This window comes from Neoarius graeffei, chromosome 3 (genome assembly GCF_027579695.1).
Source record: "Neoarius graeffei isolate fNeoGra1 chromosome 3, fNeoGra1.pri, whole genome shotgun sequence".
In the NCBI taxonomy this organism is placed as follows: domain Eukaryota; kingdom Metazoa; phylum Chordata; class Actinopteri; order Siluriformes; family Ariidae; genus Neoarius; species Neoarius graeffei.
Genome location: NC_083571.1, coordinates 46,060,976 through 46,081,522, shown reverse-complemented (window position 1 = coordinate 46,081,522; position 20,547 = coordinate 46,060,976). Strand labels below are relative to the sequence as shown.

The following is a 20,547-nucleotide window of genomic DNA, read 5'->3' as shown; positions in this document are numbered from 1 at the left end:
ATAAGTAGGAACAGTATACATATTGCACCGAGTACAAGCGGGGACTCCGGCAACTAACTATGACAGCATAACTAAAAGGAGAGAGCCAGAAGGTAACACAGGCATGAGGGAGCCCCGGGACATAAAGCAGCCAGCCACTGCACCGTCAACAAACTCGAGTGAGCAAGCGAGTGGGGACTGACAGCATCCATACATCCCAGTTTACCAAAACACTCTATGTCTGAGGACCCTCCAGATCTACTCCTTTACCTCATAAACACCATTAACAAAAGGCTTGACTAAACAGATATGTTTTCAGCCTAGACTTAAATGCTGAGACTGTGTCTGATTCCCGAACATTACTTGGAAGGCTGTTCCATAACAGTGGGGCTTTGTAAGAAAAGGCTCTGCCCCCTGATGTAGCCTTCACTATACGAGGTACCAGCAGATAGCCTGCACCTTTTGATCTAAGTAGGCGTGGCGGGTCATAGAGGAGCAGAAGTTCACTCAGGTACTGTGGTGCGAGACCATTTAGTGCTTTAAAGGTCAATAGTAGTATTTTATAATCAATACGAAATTTGATTGGGAGCCAATGCAGTGTGGATAAGACAGGCGTGATGTGGTCATATTTTCTAGTTCTAGTAAGGACTCTTGCTGCGGCATTTTGAACTAACTGGAGCTTGTTTATGCACTTATTGGAACATCCAGACAGTAAGGCATTACAATAATCCAACCTGGAGGTAACGAAAGCATGGACTAGTTTTTCTGCATCATGCAATGACATTAAATTTCTTATCTTTGCAATATTTCTGAGATGAAAGAAAGCTATCCGGGTGATGTTATCAATGTGAGTTTCGAATGAAAGACTGGGGTCAATAATCACTCCGAGGTCTTTTACTGCTGCACGTGAAGAAACAGAAAGGCCATCCAGAGTTACTGTGTAATCAGAAAACTTACTTCTAGCTGTATGTGGTCCTAGCACAAGTACTTCAGTCTTGTCAGAGTTAAGCAGAAGGAAATTTATAAGCATCCAGTGTCTAATGTCCTTAACACATTCCTCAATTTTATTAAGCTGGTGTCTCTCATCAGGTTTTGCAGAGACATACAACTGTGTGTCATCAGCATAACAGTGGAAACTAATACAATGTTTACGAATAATATCGCCCAGAGGTAACATATATAGAGAAAAAAGCAGTGGACCCAAGACAGAACCTTGTGGAACACCAAACTTTACCTCGGTACGTCTAGAAATATCACCATTTATATCGACATACTGATAACGATCAGTTAGATAAGACCTGAGCCAGGAGAGGGCCATTCCCTTAACTCCCACAACATTTTCTAGTCTATCCAGAAGAATGGAATGATCAATGGTATCAAATGCTGCACTAAGGTCAAGCAACACAAGTAGCGAGACACAGCCCTGATCAGACGCCAACAGTAGGTCGTTTACTACTTTAACCAGTGCTGTCTCTGTGCTATGATGAGGTCTAAATCCTGACTGATACATTTCATGGATGTTATTCCTATGTAAATATGAGCATAACTGCTGTGCCACAGCTTTTTCAAGGATCTTGGAGATAAAGGGGAGGTTTGATATTGGCCGATAATTGGACAGCTGACAGGGATCAAGGTCAGGTTTTTTAATCAGGGGTTTGATAACTGCTAGTTTAAAGGATTTGGGTACATAGCCAATCATAAGAGAAGAATTTATTATTTTTAGAAGCGGTTCAATTACTCCAGGCATTATCTGTTTGAATAGATGTGTCGGTAAGGGATCTAGTACGCAAGTTGAGGCTTTTGATGTAGAGATTAATGAAAGTAATTCAGTTTCTTTTAGGGGAGTAAAACATTCTAACTGATGATCTGATACAGTTATATTGTTAACTACAAGGTCACTTTCATTGTCTAACCTTAAATTAGTAGTTTGAATTTTTTGTCGGATATTCTCAATTTTGTCATTAAAAAAATTCATGAAGTCGTTGCTACTACATACTGCAGGTGTGCATGTGTTGATAGTGGACTTATTCCTGGTTAATTTTGCTACAGTATTAAATAGGAATCTAGGATTATTTTTGTTATCTTCTATTAGGGAGGAGAGATATGTTGATCTCGCAGCACTAAGAGCTTTTCTATACTTCAGGAAGCTCTCCTTCCACGCCAATTTGAACACTACCAATTTTGTTTGACGCCATTTACGTTCCAATTTTCGAGTGGTCTGTTTTAATGTGCGAGTGTCATCATTATACCAGGGTGCTAATTTTTTCTCTCTAATCATTTTCCTTTTTAGAGGAGCTACATTATCTAAAGTATGGCGGAATGTTGACTCTAAGCATTCAGTTGCCTGATCGAGTTCTGCAGGGGCTGACAGTGACCCAATCAAAGTTGACAGCTCTGGGAGATCATTTATAAAGCTCTGTGCAGTAGTTGACGTGAAAGTACGTTTAATACAGTAGCGTGGTGAGGTGCATATATTATTACTCAGACATATTTTGAATGAGATGAGACAATGATCTGAGATAACTTCAGACTGTGGAAGTATGACTATATTGTCTACGTTTAATCTGAATGTTAGTATTAGATCAAGGGTGTGACCACCATTATGGGTCGGTCCTATGACATTCTGCTTAATCCCGACTGAATCTAAGATGGACACAAACGCTGTTTTTAAAGGGTCTTCTGGGTTATCAAAGTGAATATTAAAATCTCCGACAACTAAAGCTTTGTCTAAGGAAATAACCAGATCTGAGATAAAATCTGCAAATTCAGAAAGAAACTCAGAATATGGCCCCGGGGGCCTGTAAATAATAAGCAATGGAATTAACTGGGTAGACTTATTTTTCGAGGCTACATACATTATATGAGTATGAAGAACTTCAAATGTATTAAATTTATAACCAGGTTTGTGTGTTACACCTAGATAATCGTTATAAATAACCGCGACGCCTCCTCCTCTGCCAGTTAGACGAGGCTGGTGTATATAACTGTATCCAGGAGGACTTGCTTCATTTAATGCTATATATTCATTTGGCTTAATCCATGTTTCTGTTAAACACAGTACATTAAACTCCTGATCAGTAATGAGTTCATTAACCATTAGCGCTTTAGATGTAAGAGATCTAATATTTAATAGCCCCACCTTTAGATCAAAGGTGCTGGCAGCAGCTGTACAGTCAGTCTGATCTAATTTTATATTGATTAGGTTACTGGAACAAACTCTCTGAAAATTTCTACCTTTTTGTTGAGCTCGGGGAACAGACACAGTCTCGATGTAGTGGGCCCTGAGTGACGACTCTGTGCAGCTAGCAGACAGTCGGTTTAGCCTGTTCGTCTGCTCCCTGGCCTTGGCTCTGGATTGTCAGAAATTAACTAGGCCTGTTCTGAGACTATGACCTATGCTGCAGGAAATGAGAGCAGCACCTTCCCGAGTGGGATGGATACCGTCCCGCCCTAACAGGCCAGCAGTGCCCTCAAAATTAGCCCAATTATCTATAAAGCCCACACTGTTTTCAGAGCACCACCTGGACAGCCAGCAGTTCAGCGACCATAACCTGCTGTAAGCTACATCGCCACGCCGCATTGGGATGGGGCCAGAGCATACTACAGCATCGGACATCGCCTTCGCTAATTTAAACACCTCTACAAAGTTACTCTTAGTAACCTCAGACTGACGAAGGCGTATATCATTAGCTCCTGCATGGATAACTATCTTTGAGAACCTGTGCTTGCCTAGGACCCTAAGATTACCTGCTATGTCCGGCGCCCTGGCTCCCGGTATACACCTGACTAAAGCTGCTGGTGCCCCTAAAGGCTGAGCTAATTTCACGTGCCGTATGATAGAGTCCCCTATAACCAGAGCTCTTTCAGGTTTCTCAGTGGGTGCATCACTAAGGAGAGCAAACCTGTTCGACACGTGACGCGGAGAGGAGTGGTGCTCCCGTGGGCGAGCCTCAGCGGTAGCTTTGGCTCTACGCTTATGCCGCCGAGCCGTCACCCATTCGCCCCGCTGTAAGGGCTCTAATGCCGGAGTTGGGGGATTGCTAACTCCACCTAGGGCGTCCAGACTTTCCCTAACGGAAACTACACTGTTCTCACGCTCACTAACCTGCTCTAAAGCCTGGACACGCGCTTCTAGCACTGAAATCTTCTCCGTCAGAGAGCTAACTAATCTGCACTTATCACAAGTAAAGCTAATAGAGCTATCGCTAGTGACGGAGGAAGAATGACTAAACATCCTGCACTCAGCACACTGAACAGGCTGAAGGTGTGCCATGATGAAAAGATTCACGTACCCTTAAATGAAGATCTGTTGATATTAAAGCAGATCAGATGGCCTCCGCTTGTGGACTTTACACAGGAGGAGAGAAAAAGAAAGCTTCCGGTCTCGGCGTTCTTCCGAAAAAAGAAAGAGAAAAGAAATAAATGCACGTTAGTCATGAACAATGGTAACTACTCTCTTTTGTGTTATTTTTGACAGAAGTAAAATTCGTACACGAACAAATTTTGGCGAGTTGATTTTCTGTCTGGAGAGTTACTTTGGAAGGTAACTAGTCCGGCTGGCTGGTGGAAAAATATATATGAATTTTGAGCCCTGTAATAAGAAAATCTTTTTGATAAGTTTGTGTTGAATAAGCTCAATTTTACAAGATAATGTGGCTGATTTAATCTTTTCTGTTCTGAATGAGTTTACTGTTAGAATAAATATCTCATCTCATTATCTGTAGCCGCTTTATCCTGTTCTACAGGGTCGCAGGCGAGCTGGAGCCTATCCCAGCTGGCTACGGGTGAAAGGCGGGGTACACCCTGGACAAGTCGCCAGGTCATCACAGGGCTGACACAGAGACAAACAACCATTCACACTCACATTCACACCTACGGTCAATTTAGAGTCACCAGTTAACCTAACCTGCATGTCTTTGGACTGTGGGGGAAACCAGAGCACCCGGAGGAAACCCACGCGGACACGGGGAGAACATGCAAACTCTGCACAGAAAGGCCCTCGCCGGCCACGGGGCTCGAACCCGGACCTTCTTGCTGTGAGGCGACAGTGCTAACCACTACACCACCGTGCCGCCCTACAATAAATATCTATCTGATTAATAAGACTGTTTTGATATTGAATCAATTCAATTTCATGAGTGTGAACTATGTAATATCTGTTGAATTATTATTTTCTAAATATGTATGTATGTAGTATTGCACATAAGATGTGACAGCATCACTTTATATAAGTTTTGACATCCAATCGTGAAAATTCTGAATTTAGAACAACGCACTCTTGAAAATTACTCTAACTAGGGGAATTAAATTTTTGACATGTTAATCATAAATGTACATGAAACAAAAAAGTTATCCCTTGTTTTAGTGAAAATAAGTGCTAGAATGCAGGGTTTTGCGTGTTATTAAAATTTTTTCGGGGGACGTCCCGTCCCCCCCCAATCTTAGTTTAACTTTCAAAAATTCAGGAGATTTTTTTTTTTTTGCTCCACTTTCATCTCTATTATTCCCTGAACACTTAGTCACACTCAAAATTCTGTCATTTACGTGTAAATTGATCACCTTTGCCGCTCTTTCCCAACGGGTATGTTTCATGTCCTGTAACTCTTCCTGTTCAGGACACACAGACAGAGCTGGTGATGCTGATTCTGCTGCGGCTAGCTGAGGACGTGATCACATTCCAGACTTTACCCCAGCAGCGCCGGAGAGACATCCAACACACGCTAACGCAGAACATGGACAATATCTTCAACTTCCTCCTGAGCATTCTGCAGCAGCATGTCGACGAGTACAGGAAACTGGTAGGATATCATCGTGAATTTGAGCTTAAAGGTGTTGTAGATGTATAGGTTGAAGTTGACGTTTGCGCCGCACAGGAACCAACTTGTCTCGTTCACATTCTACAACACGTGGCGATCTCATTATCGTTAATGGATTTCATAAAGCGTTTGAGTTTTATGCTCCAGCAAGCAGAACTTGTACTGCACTCTACACATACTTTGTTCATCATCACGTTTGAATCGTCTCTCTTTCGTTTCCCAGAAAATGATTCCAGGACAGGAGTTAAAGGTAAGGCTCAGACTGTGTTGTCGCTGATTGATTTGCATTTCAATTAGAGATGAATGATGTACTTTGGCATAGCATCAGACTGTTTAATAAAATCTGGCTCCTTTTTAGGCCAAAGCTCATTGTCGGGTCGGCGTAACCACTTTAAACACTCTGGCCGGCTACATAGACTGGGTTGCGCTGGTTCACATCACAAACAACAACTGTCATTTACTCGAGATCCTGTGCTTACTCCTGAGTGAACCGGACCTTCAGCTGGAGGCTGCTGAGTGTTTGCTTATTGCAATCAGCAGGAAAGTGAGTGGCTCTTTCATTGCCTCAGTGCTGTTCTTTCTTTAGCAGCATGTAGGTATTCCATGTAAACATGTCCTGTAATACATTGTCTATACACAAACTCACCACTGTATATTCAAAACGCCTGTCAATACAAGATACTCGCGAGCATTACCTGGATATATTTTTTATTATTATTATTATTATAATACCCCTGCTCGGGGGGGGGGGGATTACTGGTTTACCGCTGTCCGTCCATCCAAAACACCCTTTTTCTCAGCAACCACAAATCATAATCTCTTGGTACCAAACTTCAGCTTGGGGTTCGATACCGTGTATACCGTCTTCAGGTCTGTCGCACATCAACTTCCTGTTTACTGACTAAATGTATTTACGGAAATATAGACCCTTCCCGCATGACGTCACCGCGCCGCGAGATTTCGGTGGTCGCCATATTGGAAGACCAAGTACACATCTATGCAAGTACATACATACATAAAACAAACTACACCTGAAATGTAGCCAGGGCCGGTTCTGCCCTAATCTGGACCCGGGTGCAACATCGCACAACCCCCCCCCCCCCCCCCCCCCCCCCCCCAAAAAAAAAACAAAACACACCAGTCTAAATCAGGACAACCAGTGTTCGAACTACGGGGGTACTCGGGGGGGATCCGAGATCCCCTGAAACAGACATGAGATCCCTTGAAAACATGATTTGGGAAATGTTGGGGGTCTCTAAAATATTGGCAAAATGATGTTTATTGACATAGCAATCATGTGTAACGGGAAGCATTTGCATATCCGAAGTGTTGTGTTTACATCAAAGATAAAATAAACCGATATGACAATGACTGCTGCTGCCAGGTTGGTTGTTGAGTAGCCTGACTGTTTTTTTTGTTCTTGCGTGTGGTATCATCGTTGACGCGAGGTTGTTTTTTGAACATGCCAATGCGGACACGATTTCCCCTGATGAGTTATGACTTCAGACGCGATGCGTGTGTGGAGTCCGCGTGATATGTGCGTAAGATAGGCTTCTCGTGTTTGGAGATCCGCGCTCCGAGACAAGCGCAAGCACCCCCCCAGGGAAAAAAAGGGACCCCCCGAAAATATCGGCATAGTTCGAACACTGAGGACAACCATCACATAACTATAAACATTTTAGATCAACTATTTTAACTAAATGGGCTATAATAAATAAGCCTGCAGGCAGCCACGGCGGGCTGCCTCAGAAAAGTAACCATTTGTCCTACCTTAAAACTCGTTTTGCATTTTCTGCCTCCTTTTTTATATTTTCGACCCTGCGTTTATTTTCTTTCTTTTTCTGAAAACCCGATTTGTGTCCAGACATTTTGTTCTGCTGTTTTGTTCTGCTATTTTTTGTTCTGCTATTTTGTTCTACTGTCTCCTGGCAGAAAGCTCCTTGGTTTGCTTGTGTCTCAATCACAGCTGGTATTCTGTAGAAAGACTTCTTTTCACCTTTCCCGTCAGCTTTGTTGGAACACCCTAACACAGCACAAAAGTTTACCATTGTAGGTTTATGATGAATCAAGTGCCTCGTGGGTTTAAATTCCGCGCGCTGCCGTTATTTCCCCCTGATCACGAGTTTGTTGGTCTTCCAATATGGCGCAGGGTTTGTTTACTTCCGGTTTCCGGTGACGTCAGTGGGAAGGGTCGATAGCGTGTGTAGCACCCCTCTACTCTACTAGGAAAAATATAAGTACATTTAAGAAAGGTGCTGTCTAACTAATATCAGGCAGTTCATTTAGTTTAGGCCAGTTCTAGGTACGGCATTACAGGGGGAGTGAATTGACAAAAGGCAACCATTTAAAAGGTAGAAAAAAAACAGTCTAATATTTATTAAATGATGCAGATTAAATTTGACCCTTTCACTTAATAGAGAATAAAGAAAATAGTAACAAAAAGATTCAAATAATAAATGCCCCAAAAAATAAATAAAAGAGAGCTCTTCAAATTCAAAGTATCAAATCAAACAAAATGTCCATAAGAGAAGAAAAGTGTGGGTGTAAAATATCAGTGCGTATGTGCTTGGCGTAATCCAGCTGATGGCGCTGATCTTCCAGATGGTCCAGAGGAAGTTCCAGGATCCAGGGACTGACTCGCCATCCAATTTCAGTTCACATCAAAAACCAATCTGCGGTATAGCAGTTTAATCAGAAATCAACATTTCACTCAGTGAGGCTCAGCTACAACATACCGTCATTCACTCGCGTAATAAGAGAGAAGAGATGCCGTTTTCTCTCTCTCTCTCACACACACACAGGCTACTGTGCGCGTGCCCCCTAACATTCCACACCGCTCTTTAAAGGAACAGTCCACCGTACTTCCATAATGAAATATGCTCTTATCTGAATTGAGACGAGCTGCTCCGTACCTCTCCGAGCTTTGCGCGACCTCCCAGTCAGTCAGACGCGCTGTCACTCCTGTTAGCAATGTAGCTAGGCTCAGCATGGCCAATGGTATTTTTTGGGGCTGTAGTTAGATGCGACCAAACTCTTCCGCGTTTTTCCTGTTTACATAGGTTTATATGACCAGTGACATGAAACAAGTTCAGTTACACAAATTGAAACGTGGCGATTTTCTATGCTATGGAAAGTCCGCACTATGACAGGCGTACTAACACCTTCTGCGCGCTTCGACAGCGCATTGATACGGAGCTCAGATATCAATGCGCTGCCGAAGCGCGCAGAAGGTGTTAGTACGCCTGTCATTATAGTGCGGACTTTCCATAGCATAGAAAATCGCTACGTTTCAATTTGTGTAACTGAACTTGTTTCATATCACTGGTCATATAAACCTATGTAAACAGGAAAAACGCGGAAGAGTTTGGTCGCATCTAACTACAGCCCCAAAAAATACCATTGGCCATGCTGAGCCTAGCTACATTGCTAACAGGAGTGACAGCGCGTCTGACTGCGTCTGACTGACTGGGAGGTCGCGCAAAGCTCGGAGAGGTACGGAGCAGCTCGTCTCAATTCAGATAAGAGCATATTTCATTATGGAAGTACGGTGGACTGTTCCTTTAACGTCTCCCATTTCTGAGGAGTCTGGTACTATTAGCATTTACATAGATCAGGGGTTTTCAAAGTGTGGGAGAGTCAGCCCCCCCTCGGAGAGCAAATAAACAACAGCGCCCCCCCCCCCCCCCCCCCCCCCTTTACAATTGTTGTTATACTTAATGTTCCATTTGTATTTTTAAAAAAATGGTGGTTGTACACATTTTTCTTTTTTTCTTTTTCACATTTTAAACATCTGTGCTTTTTTAAAACATCTTGTTTTACACATTTTAAACATCTCATAGCATCGTTAGCTAGCACCTCTTGGCAGACAACACACTGGCAGTAGAGCATCTTCAGATCCAGTCCATGAAAATCCAAACTTTAAATAATCGTGGTCATACTTCTTTTTTCAGTCCCCCCAGGATTCCGCGGGCCTTTTTTGTGATTGTTGCGGGCTAAAATGTCTGATGTTGCGGGGTTTTTTCCAAAAAAAAATTGCGATGAAAGTTGCGGTGTTTTTTAGGTTTTTGTTGCGATTACATTGCGGGAGGAAGTGAAAGTTGCGAGAAATTGTTGCGATTTTCTCTTTTTGTGATTCAAATTGAGTATGTTAAATATTAAGTTATTACTGAAAAACTATTGATTAAAAAAACAAAGACACTGAGAAATGGTCCTATAAACAACTTTACCAATATAAAAGATTACCAGGACTACAAAAATGCAGAAAAATAGGCTTTACTTATCCAAATGCACCTGTTGGTTCAAAAGTTAAAGTGCAGAGAACCTCACAGCACAACATGAAGTTACCTTAAAATATAATATAAATGCCTCAGCTTTCATGTCAGAAAAAAACCTATTAATACTAGTACTGTGTGCAGGCAGTCTCTCCTGAAGACTAAATTAAACAATAATTATAAACTAATAAAATAAATGGCTCAGGCTTCATAGAAGAAAAAAAACAATTTGAACAGAATCTCACAGTATGATGCTGAAGCTGCCTAAACAATGGAAAATAAAATACCATTTTGGCAAAAATGTTGGCATCCATTAATTTCTTGTATTAAGTAAAAAAATAATGTAAAGTGCACACAGTCCTTCACTGTAAACATAACACACTTTCAGTAACAGAATTTAAGCCTACAGAAACACTGACTCGCACATCATGCAGTGTTGCCAGATACTGCTGACGTTTTCCAGCCCAAAATATGTTCAAAACCTGCCAAAATGCACTTAAAACCACCCAATCTGGCAACACTGCGCGCATGCTGTTTCTCTTGAACATATACACGGAAGTAAGGCGGAAGGTAGTTTGTCGACGTCACCGCAAGACGACGCCAACGATTGGTCAAATTTGCGGGAAAGTTGCGGTGATTGGATATAATTGCAACACCGCCCTGAATTCGCGGGGATTGGTTGAATTTGCACTGAAGTTGCAAATCGCAACATCGCAAAATCCTGGAGGCTCTGTTTTTTTTTTGCTTGGCCCAGACTCTGTCTCCTCACTCACTGTAGCTTTAGGTACTAAAAATCGATCCATTTTGTCTCTGGCAAAGGCTAGCTGAAGTTCGCTAAATGTCCACAATAGTAACTTATTCTGGTTTATTTTTCCTCATGTTGCATCCCCCCCTGAAGAACTCTGGCGCCCCCCGGGGGGGCGCGGCCCACACTTTGAAAAGCCCTGACATAGATCATAAATACAATATATCACACTGACAATAATAAACTCATCCCAGAACATAAACAAACATACACTAGTAGAACAGCAAAAGAGTAAACATCTCCGATTTTTTTTTTTTTTTTTTAAAACATCGATAAAATATCTGTCCATAAATATTACCCTAGCACACTAATATGCTAGCCCCATACAATTCAATGCATTGCCAAGTGATGCTAATGGAAACAAAAATCAGAATAACTCACCGGAGAGATCCAGAAGGAAATTAAACAAGGGAAAGATGAATGTTCGGGCAGTATAAAGAGTGAAGTAATTTGAGTGCAAGTGATCTGGGAAGTAAATGTTGAAAGATAATTTAAGGTTCAAGAGAGATTGTTATCCACTATTACAGCTATCGAAGGAATCAAGCGTCAAGAGCGGGAAAAATAGTACAATGCCTGTCCTAGGCAACAAGAACAACCTTGCCAAAATAAAAGCCCTGCTTCCTGTTAACAGCAAACAATATTCATAAACTTCTAAGTAGTTCTATTAATCTATTTATCCATATGTGTATATATTTATGTATTTAAATATTTATTCAATATATTTAGGTTTAGTAACCAAATCTTTAGGTGGGTTACACGTGGATTTACTTAATCCGTTTTACGGAACAAATAGCGTGGATTTACAATGTTTTCGTAACGCTTCTCTTAGCAACGACAAATCACAACTGCTTGAGATTTGGTACCAAACTTCAGCTTGGGGTTCGATACCGTGTGCACCGTTTTCAGGTCTGTCGCACATCAACTTGCTGTTTACTGACAATGTATTTACGGAAATATAGCGTGGATTTACAAAATTTTTGTAACGCTTTTCTCAGCAACTACAAATCACAACTGCTTGAGATTTGGTACTGAGTTTCAGCTTGGGGTTCGATACAGTGTGTACTGTTTTCAGGTCTGTCGCACATCGACTTCCTGTTTACCGACTTAATGTATTTACAGAACATGTAGCGTGGATTGACAATTTCTGTAACGCTTCTCTCAGCAACTACAAATCACAACTGCTTGAGATTTGGTACTGAGCTTCAGCTTGGGGTTCTATACCGTGTTCACCGTTTTCAGGTCTGTCGCACATCGACTTCCTGTTTACTGACTTAATGCGTTTTACGGAACATATAGCGTGGATTTACAACATTTTCGTAACGCTTCTCTTGGCAACTCCAAATCACAACTGCTTGAGATTTGGTACTGAGCTTCAGCTTGGGGTTCTCTACCGTGTGTACCGTTTTCAGGTCTGTCGCACATCAACTTCCTGTTTACTGACAATGTATTTACGGAAATATAGCGTGGATTTACAAAATTTTCGTAACGCTTTTCTCAGCAACTACAAATCACAACTGCTTGAGATTTGGTACCAAACTTCAGCTTGGTGTTCAATACCGTGTATACCGTTTTCAGGTCTGTTGGACATCGACTTCCTGTTTACTAGGGCTGTAACGATACACCCAACTCACGATTCGATTCGTATCGCGATTTTTGACCCACGATTCGATACGCCCACGATTTTTTTTTTTTTTAATTTTTAAAGTAGTAAATTTGACTTATTAACATTTTACTTACTTACATTAACTATTTAATAACAAATAATTCAGACCACTGCAGAGAATGAGTAATATGTATGCAAAAATGAACAAATGTATATCCAAAGATTGTTTTATTTCTCAAAATAATACTGTTGAGCCGGAAGCTCTGTTTTTTTCGGTTCTGAAAAAGTCATTTTTCCAAATCGTGTAAATCCGTTAAGATTTTTTTTGGGGGGGGTGGCTCTCTCACTGTCTCACTCTCATAGGGCCAATGATTTTCTGTGATCGCGGAAAACAGATGGAAATTACGGAATTTTTATGGTGAAACATTGCTCGCGTGTCAAAATGTAACTGCCGCAGAAGGCTTCCGCCCAAGCAGACATGCCTTCAGTGTTGCCAGATATTGCTAATGTTTTCCACCCCAAAATGTGTTCAAAACCAGCCATAAAGCACCTAAACCTGCCCAATCTGGCAACACTGCATGCCTTTCCGGTCAAGTGATTGTGATTGGCTTGTGGCACACCTAGCCAGCCAATGAGCTGCTTGTTTACAGAGTCGCTCCCCGCGTCGCAACCAGAATGGCGACCGCTTAAAAGAAATGAATGCTCTGCCAGTGGCGAGTGTGGACGTTGCGTGACTCGCAGAAGATTGTCGCTGGTCGGCGAAAAAACGACTTACTAATAGATATAAAAAAAATAAAAGTAATTTAAGTAAGTTTAAAATGTAATTTAAATAAAAAGTAAAGTATTCATAAATTGAAGTTTGGAAGCGCCTCTGTTTTTGGGCTGAGGAGAAGTTTGAAAGGGTGTACCGCGATTCTGCCTTCTTGTATCGTGATACGGATCGTGGCTCTGCGTATCGCGATTTCGATACGCATATCATTACAGCCCTACTGTTTACCGACTTGATGTATTTACAGAACGTATAGTGTGGATTGACACAATTTCTGTAACGCTTCTCTCAGCAACTACAAATCACAGCTGCTTGAGATTTGGTACTGAGCTTCAGCTTGGGGTTCGGTACCATGTATACAGTTTTCAGGTCTGTCGCACATCGACTTCCTGTTTATTGACTGTATTTATGGAAATATAGCATGGATTTACAGCATTTTCGTAACGCTTCTCTCAGCAACTACAAATCACAACTGCTTGAGATTTGGTATCGAGCTTCAGCTTGGGGTTCTATACCATGTATACCGTTTTCAGGTCTGTCGCACATCAACTTCCTGTTTACCAACTGAATGTATTTACGGAACATATAGCGTGGATTTTGACGCTATTTCAAAATGACAGTTGATCAGGATGGTATGTGAAATCCCTGGGGAGAGACACTGCTCTTTACTTGGTTGTTTCAGGGTGAATTATTTGTTGAAGTCAGCATTCATAACAAGTGTCCTATTTCTTCGACTGCTTGCGTCCTAATACAAGCGAGAGCGGGGGGGGGGATGCGCAAGTGAGCGGTAGCTCACAGTTGATCTTGTTGTAGCTGGATGCAATTCTAAATATAAACAAACCAAAAGTATGGGTGCGTTTATTACACATTATTGCATGTTTAATATGTATTAACACTGTTTTGTCCTCCTTGCTTGGTGTACAGGGGAAACTAGAAGACAGGAAGCCACTCATGGTGCTCTTTGATGACGTGGCCATGCACTACATTCTGTCGGCTGCCCAGTAAGTCTTTTTTAATGCAGCATTTGATGAATATAAACCTCATCACCAATGTGGCAAGATGATCGGTGGAGGAGTCAAGAGGCAGAAATTGTTTTCCAATTAAAAAAAAGTGCTCTTTTTATTTATTTATTTATTTATTTATTTACAGGTGCAAATATATATACAGTGCAATAATGAGAAATGACAAAATAAATAGGCATAAAGTTGCCAAGCTATGCCGCGAAAGGACCTGGCACAAACTTTCCACCACCTTACAAAGCCATGGGGCCTAATACAGCCTAAAACTAGCTGTCGCCCGTCCCACTGGCTTAAACCATTTACAAAAATAGTCAATTGACCTAATGTGAACAGAATCCTTACAAAATAATGAAATAAGAAACCATATAAACAAACAAGCAAAACCCTTCCCATTCACCCAAAATGTTTCTGTACAATTAGAAACGTCGCTCTGGCATTACCTATAAAAACACCCCTCCAAAATGGACTGTTCCCTCGGTTCCCTGCCAAACACCCCTATTTACGGTGAATGGTATGCCACCCCATGCCCCGAACCAGGAAGTGGATGCTGAAATGAGCGTGATAAACTGTTTACGGAGTGGTGATTACCAAGTTTTAACAAATAAATGTTTTTAACAGCCAGGATGTGTCCTTGCGTTTGTGGGAACCAGACAGAGTTAACACTGATGAGTGAAGAATACTAGTGGCAAGTCAGCTTAGATATTCAAATGCGGGCAGATGACGGACGCAGCTCATAAGGGTCACGGTTCACTCCATGACAACCACTCTAACTCACTTGTTAAACAGTGCCGAAATAATCGCTGATTAATTCAGTCGTGTGTGTTTTTTTTTTTTTTTTTCCCCCCCAATTTTTTTTCCTTTTATTAGCATTCAATTTACTGGTCCATCAACGTTCCCACTCTCGCCTATGGTCAAGAGCTATGGGTAGTGACCGAAAGAATGAGATTGTGGATACAAGCGGTAGAAATGAGTTTTCTCCGCAGGGTGGCTGGGCTCTCCCTGAGACAGGGTGAGAAGCTCGGTCATTCGGGAGAGACTCTGAGTAGAACCACTGCTCCTCCACATCGAAAGGAGTCGGTTGAGGTGGTTCAGGCACTTTGTTAGGATGCCCTCTGGATGCCTCCCAAGGGAGGTTTTCTGGGCATACCTCACCGGGAGGAGACCCTGGGGCAGACCCAGGACACGCTGGAGAGATTATATCTCTCGGCTGGCCTGGGAACGCCTTGGTATGCCCCTGGAAGAGCTGGTGGAAGTGGCCGGGGAGAGGGAAGTCTGGGCTGCTCTGCTTTGGCTGCTACCCCTGCGACCCGGATCTGGATAAGCGTTAGAAGATGGATGGATGGATTAGCATTCAAACACTGCCATCTCTTCAGTAGTCTTGATGAATGATCATCTCAGATAATTTGATTGCCATTTAGACCATTTACAAACTATATTAAAGAGGACATGATATGAAAAACTTACTTTTTCAGTGCTTGTGCATATGGGTTTCTGGAGCCTCCCAGCCCACAAGTTCTAAAATGAGAGAACCCAGCCAGTTTCTTTTGGGGAGCCTAATTCAGAAAACGTGCACCAGCAAGATGTTTCCAATTCTCTCCCCTCCCTTTGGCCAGCAGAAGGGGTGTGGTGGGGTGAGCAGTGGTTCGTTATTGTTCAAAGGAATAGGCTCTCATATCAGCCGTTTTGAACAGGGCTGTTTAGACAGGGTGAGAAGGAACCTGTGGTCTTTTATCGTTGTGGTATTTTGATCAATCAAAATCACATCAGACATTTCATTAAGACCTCAGGGATCTGAGTCAGCTTGTGGATAAAGGGGTAGAATAGGTCACCTTGAAAGGAGATACGCAGAACCTTTATTTTTAAATACATTTCTGAGTGGATAGTATCTCCATCCTTGACTCTTGTATGCTGCATAAATGGGAATTTAAAAAATATTTTTTTGGGAGTTAAAATCGACCACAAAGTTGGCATTGGAGCTGCCCCGCTGAGCCAGCCAACCCTGAGCGTGTGACGTCACAGCGGTAACTGGTTTTCAGGCCGAGGCCTTGTAAAGGTTCCCCCAGCTGGAACGGCGGCTTCTCGAGACCAATGCCCTCGTGCCACCTGCAGAATTCTGGGGCGAAAAAACACCGCGAAAAAAACAGACCAGAAAACCAGAGATTGGCCGTTTATTCACAGCTTTTTTCACCAAAGATACAGCATTCAAAAAAACAATATTATAACAAACAATAACAAATTATAATCATAACAAATGTCTGTTTATCTCTCTAAAAGGCAGCTGTTTGTTGTGTGTGTGTGTAGAGGGGTGGGGGTAGGATGTGTGTGTGTTGTGTGTGCATATGTGAATGTGTTGATATCTTGTGCTAAGTCAGCAAATCACATCTTAATCCCATCAATATGTGTGTGAGGATCAATCATAAGCAATATATTTCATATCAACGGATGTTTTTTTTTAACAACTCAGCAACTCAACATTTACGCACGTCAAAGCGCGAGATGTTTTTACGACAATTCTACTATGTTTAGTCTTAGCAAAGAAGTGTCTTCTCCACTGGAAGAAGGTCACAGTAACTTTTACAGGAAGCCACACAGGAACAGTCAACAAAGGATCTAAGAAGCTAAATATTAAAATCATAAAGTGTTAACAATCCTAAATTACATTCTGCATTCTAAAACTACAAAACTAACTTAAATCACTTAATGCAGCTTTAAATCTAACATTCAATCATTTCAATTTCAAATTCAACACTGGAGAGACTGGTTAAATCTAACAATCCTAAATCATGTTCTGCAGCTATAAAACTAACTTAAATCATGGCTTTAAATCTAACAGGCCTTTTACAGCTATAGACAAGTCGTCATTAAAGGTGTCATTCCACGACAAACCGTTTAATACTTGCTCTTTTTGAAATACCATAGGTCACTCCGAGTTGCATATGCATGCTGCACGTGAAAATGTTCTTCTACCCCCATTCCCTGTATTAGCCTTTTGAAAGAAAATAGATGGAAAAACGAGCGAATCAGAAAAAGCCCTACGAACTTGCGTCACTTTGAAAATTAGTAGTCATGGCCTCGCCCATAACCCACTGGAGGGAGCGTCACAGTGCTGTTAGCCAATCAGAAGCGATATGTTTACATGTCATGAATATTCATGAGTAATAGCTGAAATCCTGTCGTTCTCTCCCCACCCACTCCTCCACCAAACTAGAACAGCCTGAAACAGGAGCACCACATACAGCATTTTTTTTTTCACCAAAACCGGCTCACAGGGCATTCATTCATACAAGAGACCACCGCATAATTAATGAAAAAACAATGCAATGAGACCTTCAAATAAAAACTTTATGCTGAAAGTAAGAAATCCCGTTACCGACTTGCTCAACTAAGACTGATTTGACTTCATTGATTGTGGGTTGACTCTCATTAAAACAGGATAGGTGTTATAACTTATGCAACATACATGTACATGCATGCATTTTCACTGATAAAACGTAAAAGGCTCATTAAATAATCAGATGAACTGAGAATCACATTCTGAAGCAAATTAAATAATCTTATACCGATAACTTAAACACACCAATACAAGTTACATGTATTAATCTAAATACAGGGAAAAATGGTGTTTTTGTTGTTTCATATCCAAATGAGAGTCGTGTCTTACCCGTCTGTGTTCTCACTTCTTAAAGGCCGATCTTGTGGCAGATTGTTTTGAAACAATCTGACTTTCAGTTGTTCGTTCAGTTCTTCGTTCATTCGCGTCTTCCACGTAAGGGTGAGGTATTGCTGCTGAGGCAAGCATATCCAGCGGAGAAATCAGATGGCTGGGCCACTCATTCTCCATTTTCTCCATACTGAGTACTCCGCCATTACTGCTCAGGCAATTACTAAAACCCGGGATGGGACGTCACCGGTTTTAGCAACAACCGCAGTGAGATCACTGCCCGAGTGATATGTCACATCCCGTTCCGTCCCGGGTTTTACCAACAACCCTCGGCTCACACTCCGGGAGAACTGGTGCAACTGAACTTGCTTTCCTTTTCTTGTAGTTTTCTTTTCCTTTAATTGTTGGTACTGCACCCTCTTTCAATACGGGCTTATAGCCAATGCTCCTCAACAGATCAGAGGTCTCGTACGAGTCTTCAGTAAAATATGCAGAGCAGAGGAGAGACCACTGCGTAGGCGCCCAATGTGCCCGTGAACTTCTCGCAAAATGCGTCTAAATCTTTGCAGTTTGAACATTCTTGGCCCATGAATGCAACGTAAATCCACCTGCTGTCGTGTTGCTGCACCGGCCAGCAACACATCTACGTGGCATGCCGATAAATTGGCTCAAAATGGAGGATCGGAGTTGCAGTCAGCTCTGTGTTTTAGTATAGCGGAAATGGCAATGAGACCGATAGACTTCCTGCTGTGACGTTACGGACATCAAGATCATTCACTCAGACCGCTACCTACATCAGTCACTTTAATCATAAAAATTACTATATTAGATTTATCGTTAACGCTTAAGAGCAATTCCAGCATTATGGACGTGACACTTGAACTCAAAATGGCAACAAATGACCCAGTGCATGTTTTATTGTCTCCCAATATTTAAACAGGTGTTGCATATTTTAAGGCTGTACCATACTGGAGAAGTGATAGAACAAGAGCAATTCCCATAGTACATCTAGGGCATGCCGGAAAACGCCAATAAAAGATGCGTTATGGATGTGACAGAAAAAGTATCACTTTTCTTGGGTGACTGTACATTTTTATCAAACTCTGTGAAATTGTAAACCTAATGTCGAAATGGAGATATCCATTTGATAGAGGGGTCCGAGGTGAATATTAAAAAATCTTTGTTTAAAATATTTTGTATTTCATGCAGAGTTTCGGAAGGAAAAGTCAGCGTTATGGATGTGACGAAATTCCGTTATGGATGTGACGCGTCTGAAATAGACATGGCATATGTTTAGAAAATCAGCAATTTAACCACCATAACCCTTTGAAAAACTCTCTAAATATCAGCTAAAACTATCAAAGTTCTTAAATAATATTTAGGATGGCTATTGTTTTGCTGTTTTGTGGATTTGAGCATACATTTCTGTGGCTTGTGGCAATAATATAGAATTGTACATGATCAAAGTTGATTTTAGCTTGGGGTTTACATTATAAGAAAGAAAGACTGACAGTGACATATTAGGTTGGTTACAAATTGGTTCAGCTTGTTCACATCTGTAAAATACAGGCCTAGGTGAGATCTCTGGGAGTGGTTTTGATGTATTTCATGTTGCTTTATTTTTGCATGGTGAGGTTGACATTTACATGGAATTGCCCTTAACTATTCCTGTGCCATTCTTGAGGTCTCAAGGCATTTATAAACAAAAAGTGAGGCCATGGTTCTGCGTATCTGCTTTAAGCTTCCAAACTGTGACACACAACCAGAAACCTGATCTCTGTACAATTTAAGTAGCAAGCTAGCAGCTAAACAAACATTTTATAAGCATATTGTTAAACTGACTCCATATCTGTCTAGCTAACCTGATTTTGTGTTTACAGCCGAGGCAAGTTTAGAAAGTTAGTTAAATCATTTCTACATTTTTGGGTTAGAAATAAAAACAAATTGGGGGCGTCATGGCTCAGGTGGATAAGGCGCCATACCATAAATCCGGGGACCTGGGTTCGATTCCGGCCCGAGGTCATTTCCCGATCCCTCCCCGTCTCTCTCTCCCGCTCATTTCCTGTCTCTACACTGTCCTATCCAATAAAGGTGAAAAAAGCCCAAAAAAAAAATTTAAAAAAAAAAAGAAAAAACAAATTTGCTCTGACTGGTTGTCCCAGACTGCCACGCGTACACACCCGTCTGTTTATTTTTGTCATTTTTCACTGTAGATCAGTGGAAGCGGGGCTCAGTGAGAGGAGATACACCTTCCTGAAGAGGTTGTGTCAAGTGCTGTGTGCTTTAGGCAGTCAGCTCTGTGCCTTAGTGGTAAGTGCGTACTTTGTATGACGTCTTTGTATCCTCGTTCATGTATTACGATTACGTGGGAACTGATGGTCATGTATTGGTGTAGGGTTCACTTGCAGAAGTGGAGGTTCCTGCTAACCTGAGTAAATACATGGAAGCGTTCCTCGCCTTCACTACTCACCCCAGTCAGGTAAAAAGGCAAGATGGCGGCAGATTATGGAATCAATTTTGTGCCAAAATGTTCATACAATACTTTTGAAATATCAAACAAAAACAACAAATCAAAATACAAAAAAAGTCAATTTTTTTAGCCTGGCAAACAAATTATTCGTGTA

The 20,547-nt window shown here is 41.6% G+C and overlaps 1 protein-coding gene across 2 annotated transcripts in view; it reads left to right on the top strand.

Moving 5' to 3' along the window:
* Positions 1-20,547, top strand: part of LOC132883366 (exportin-5) — an 86,019-nt gene that overhangs the window by 16,664 nt on the left and 48,808 nt on the right. For both annotated transcript variants that reach the window (XM_060916907.1, XM_060916906.1), the window contains exons 5-10: positions 5,595-5,777; positions 6,019-6,045; positions 6,154-6,339; positions 14,168-14,244; positions 20,137-20,233; positions 20,319-20,402. In XM_060916907.1, the coding sequence (XP_060772890.1) occupies positions 5,595-5,777; positions 6,019-6,045; positions 6,154-6,339; positions 14,168-14,244; positions 20,137-20,233; positions 20,319-20,402 (654 nt within the window). The remainder of the gene's footprint in view (positions 1-5,594; positions 5,778-6,018; positions 6,046-6,153; positions 6,340-14,167; positions 14,245-20,136; positions 20,234-20,318; positions 20,403-20,547) is intronic.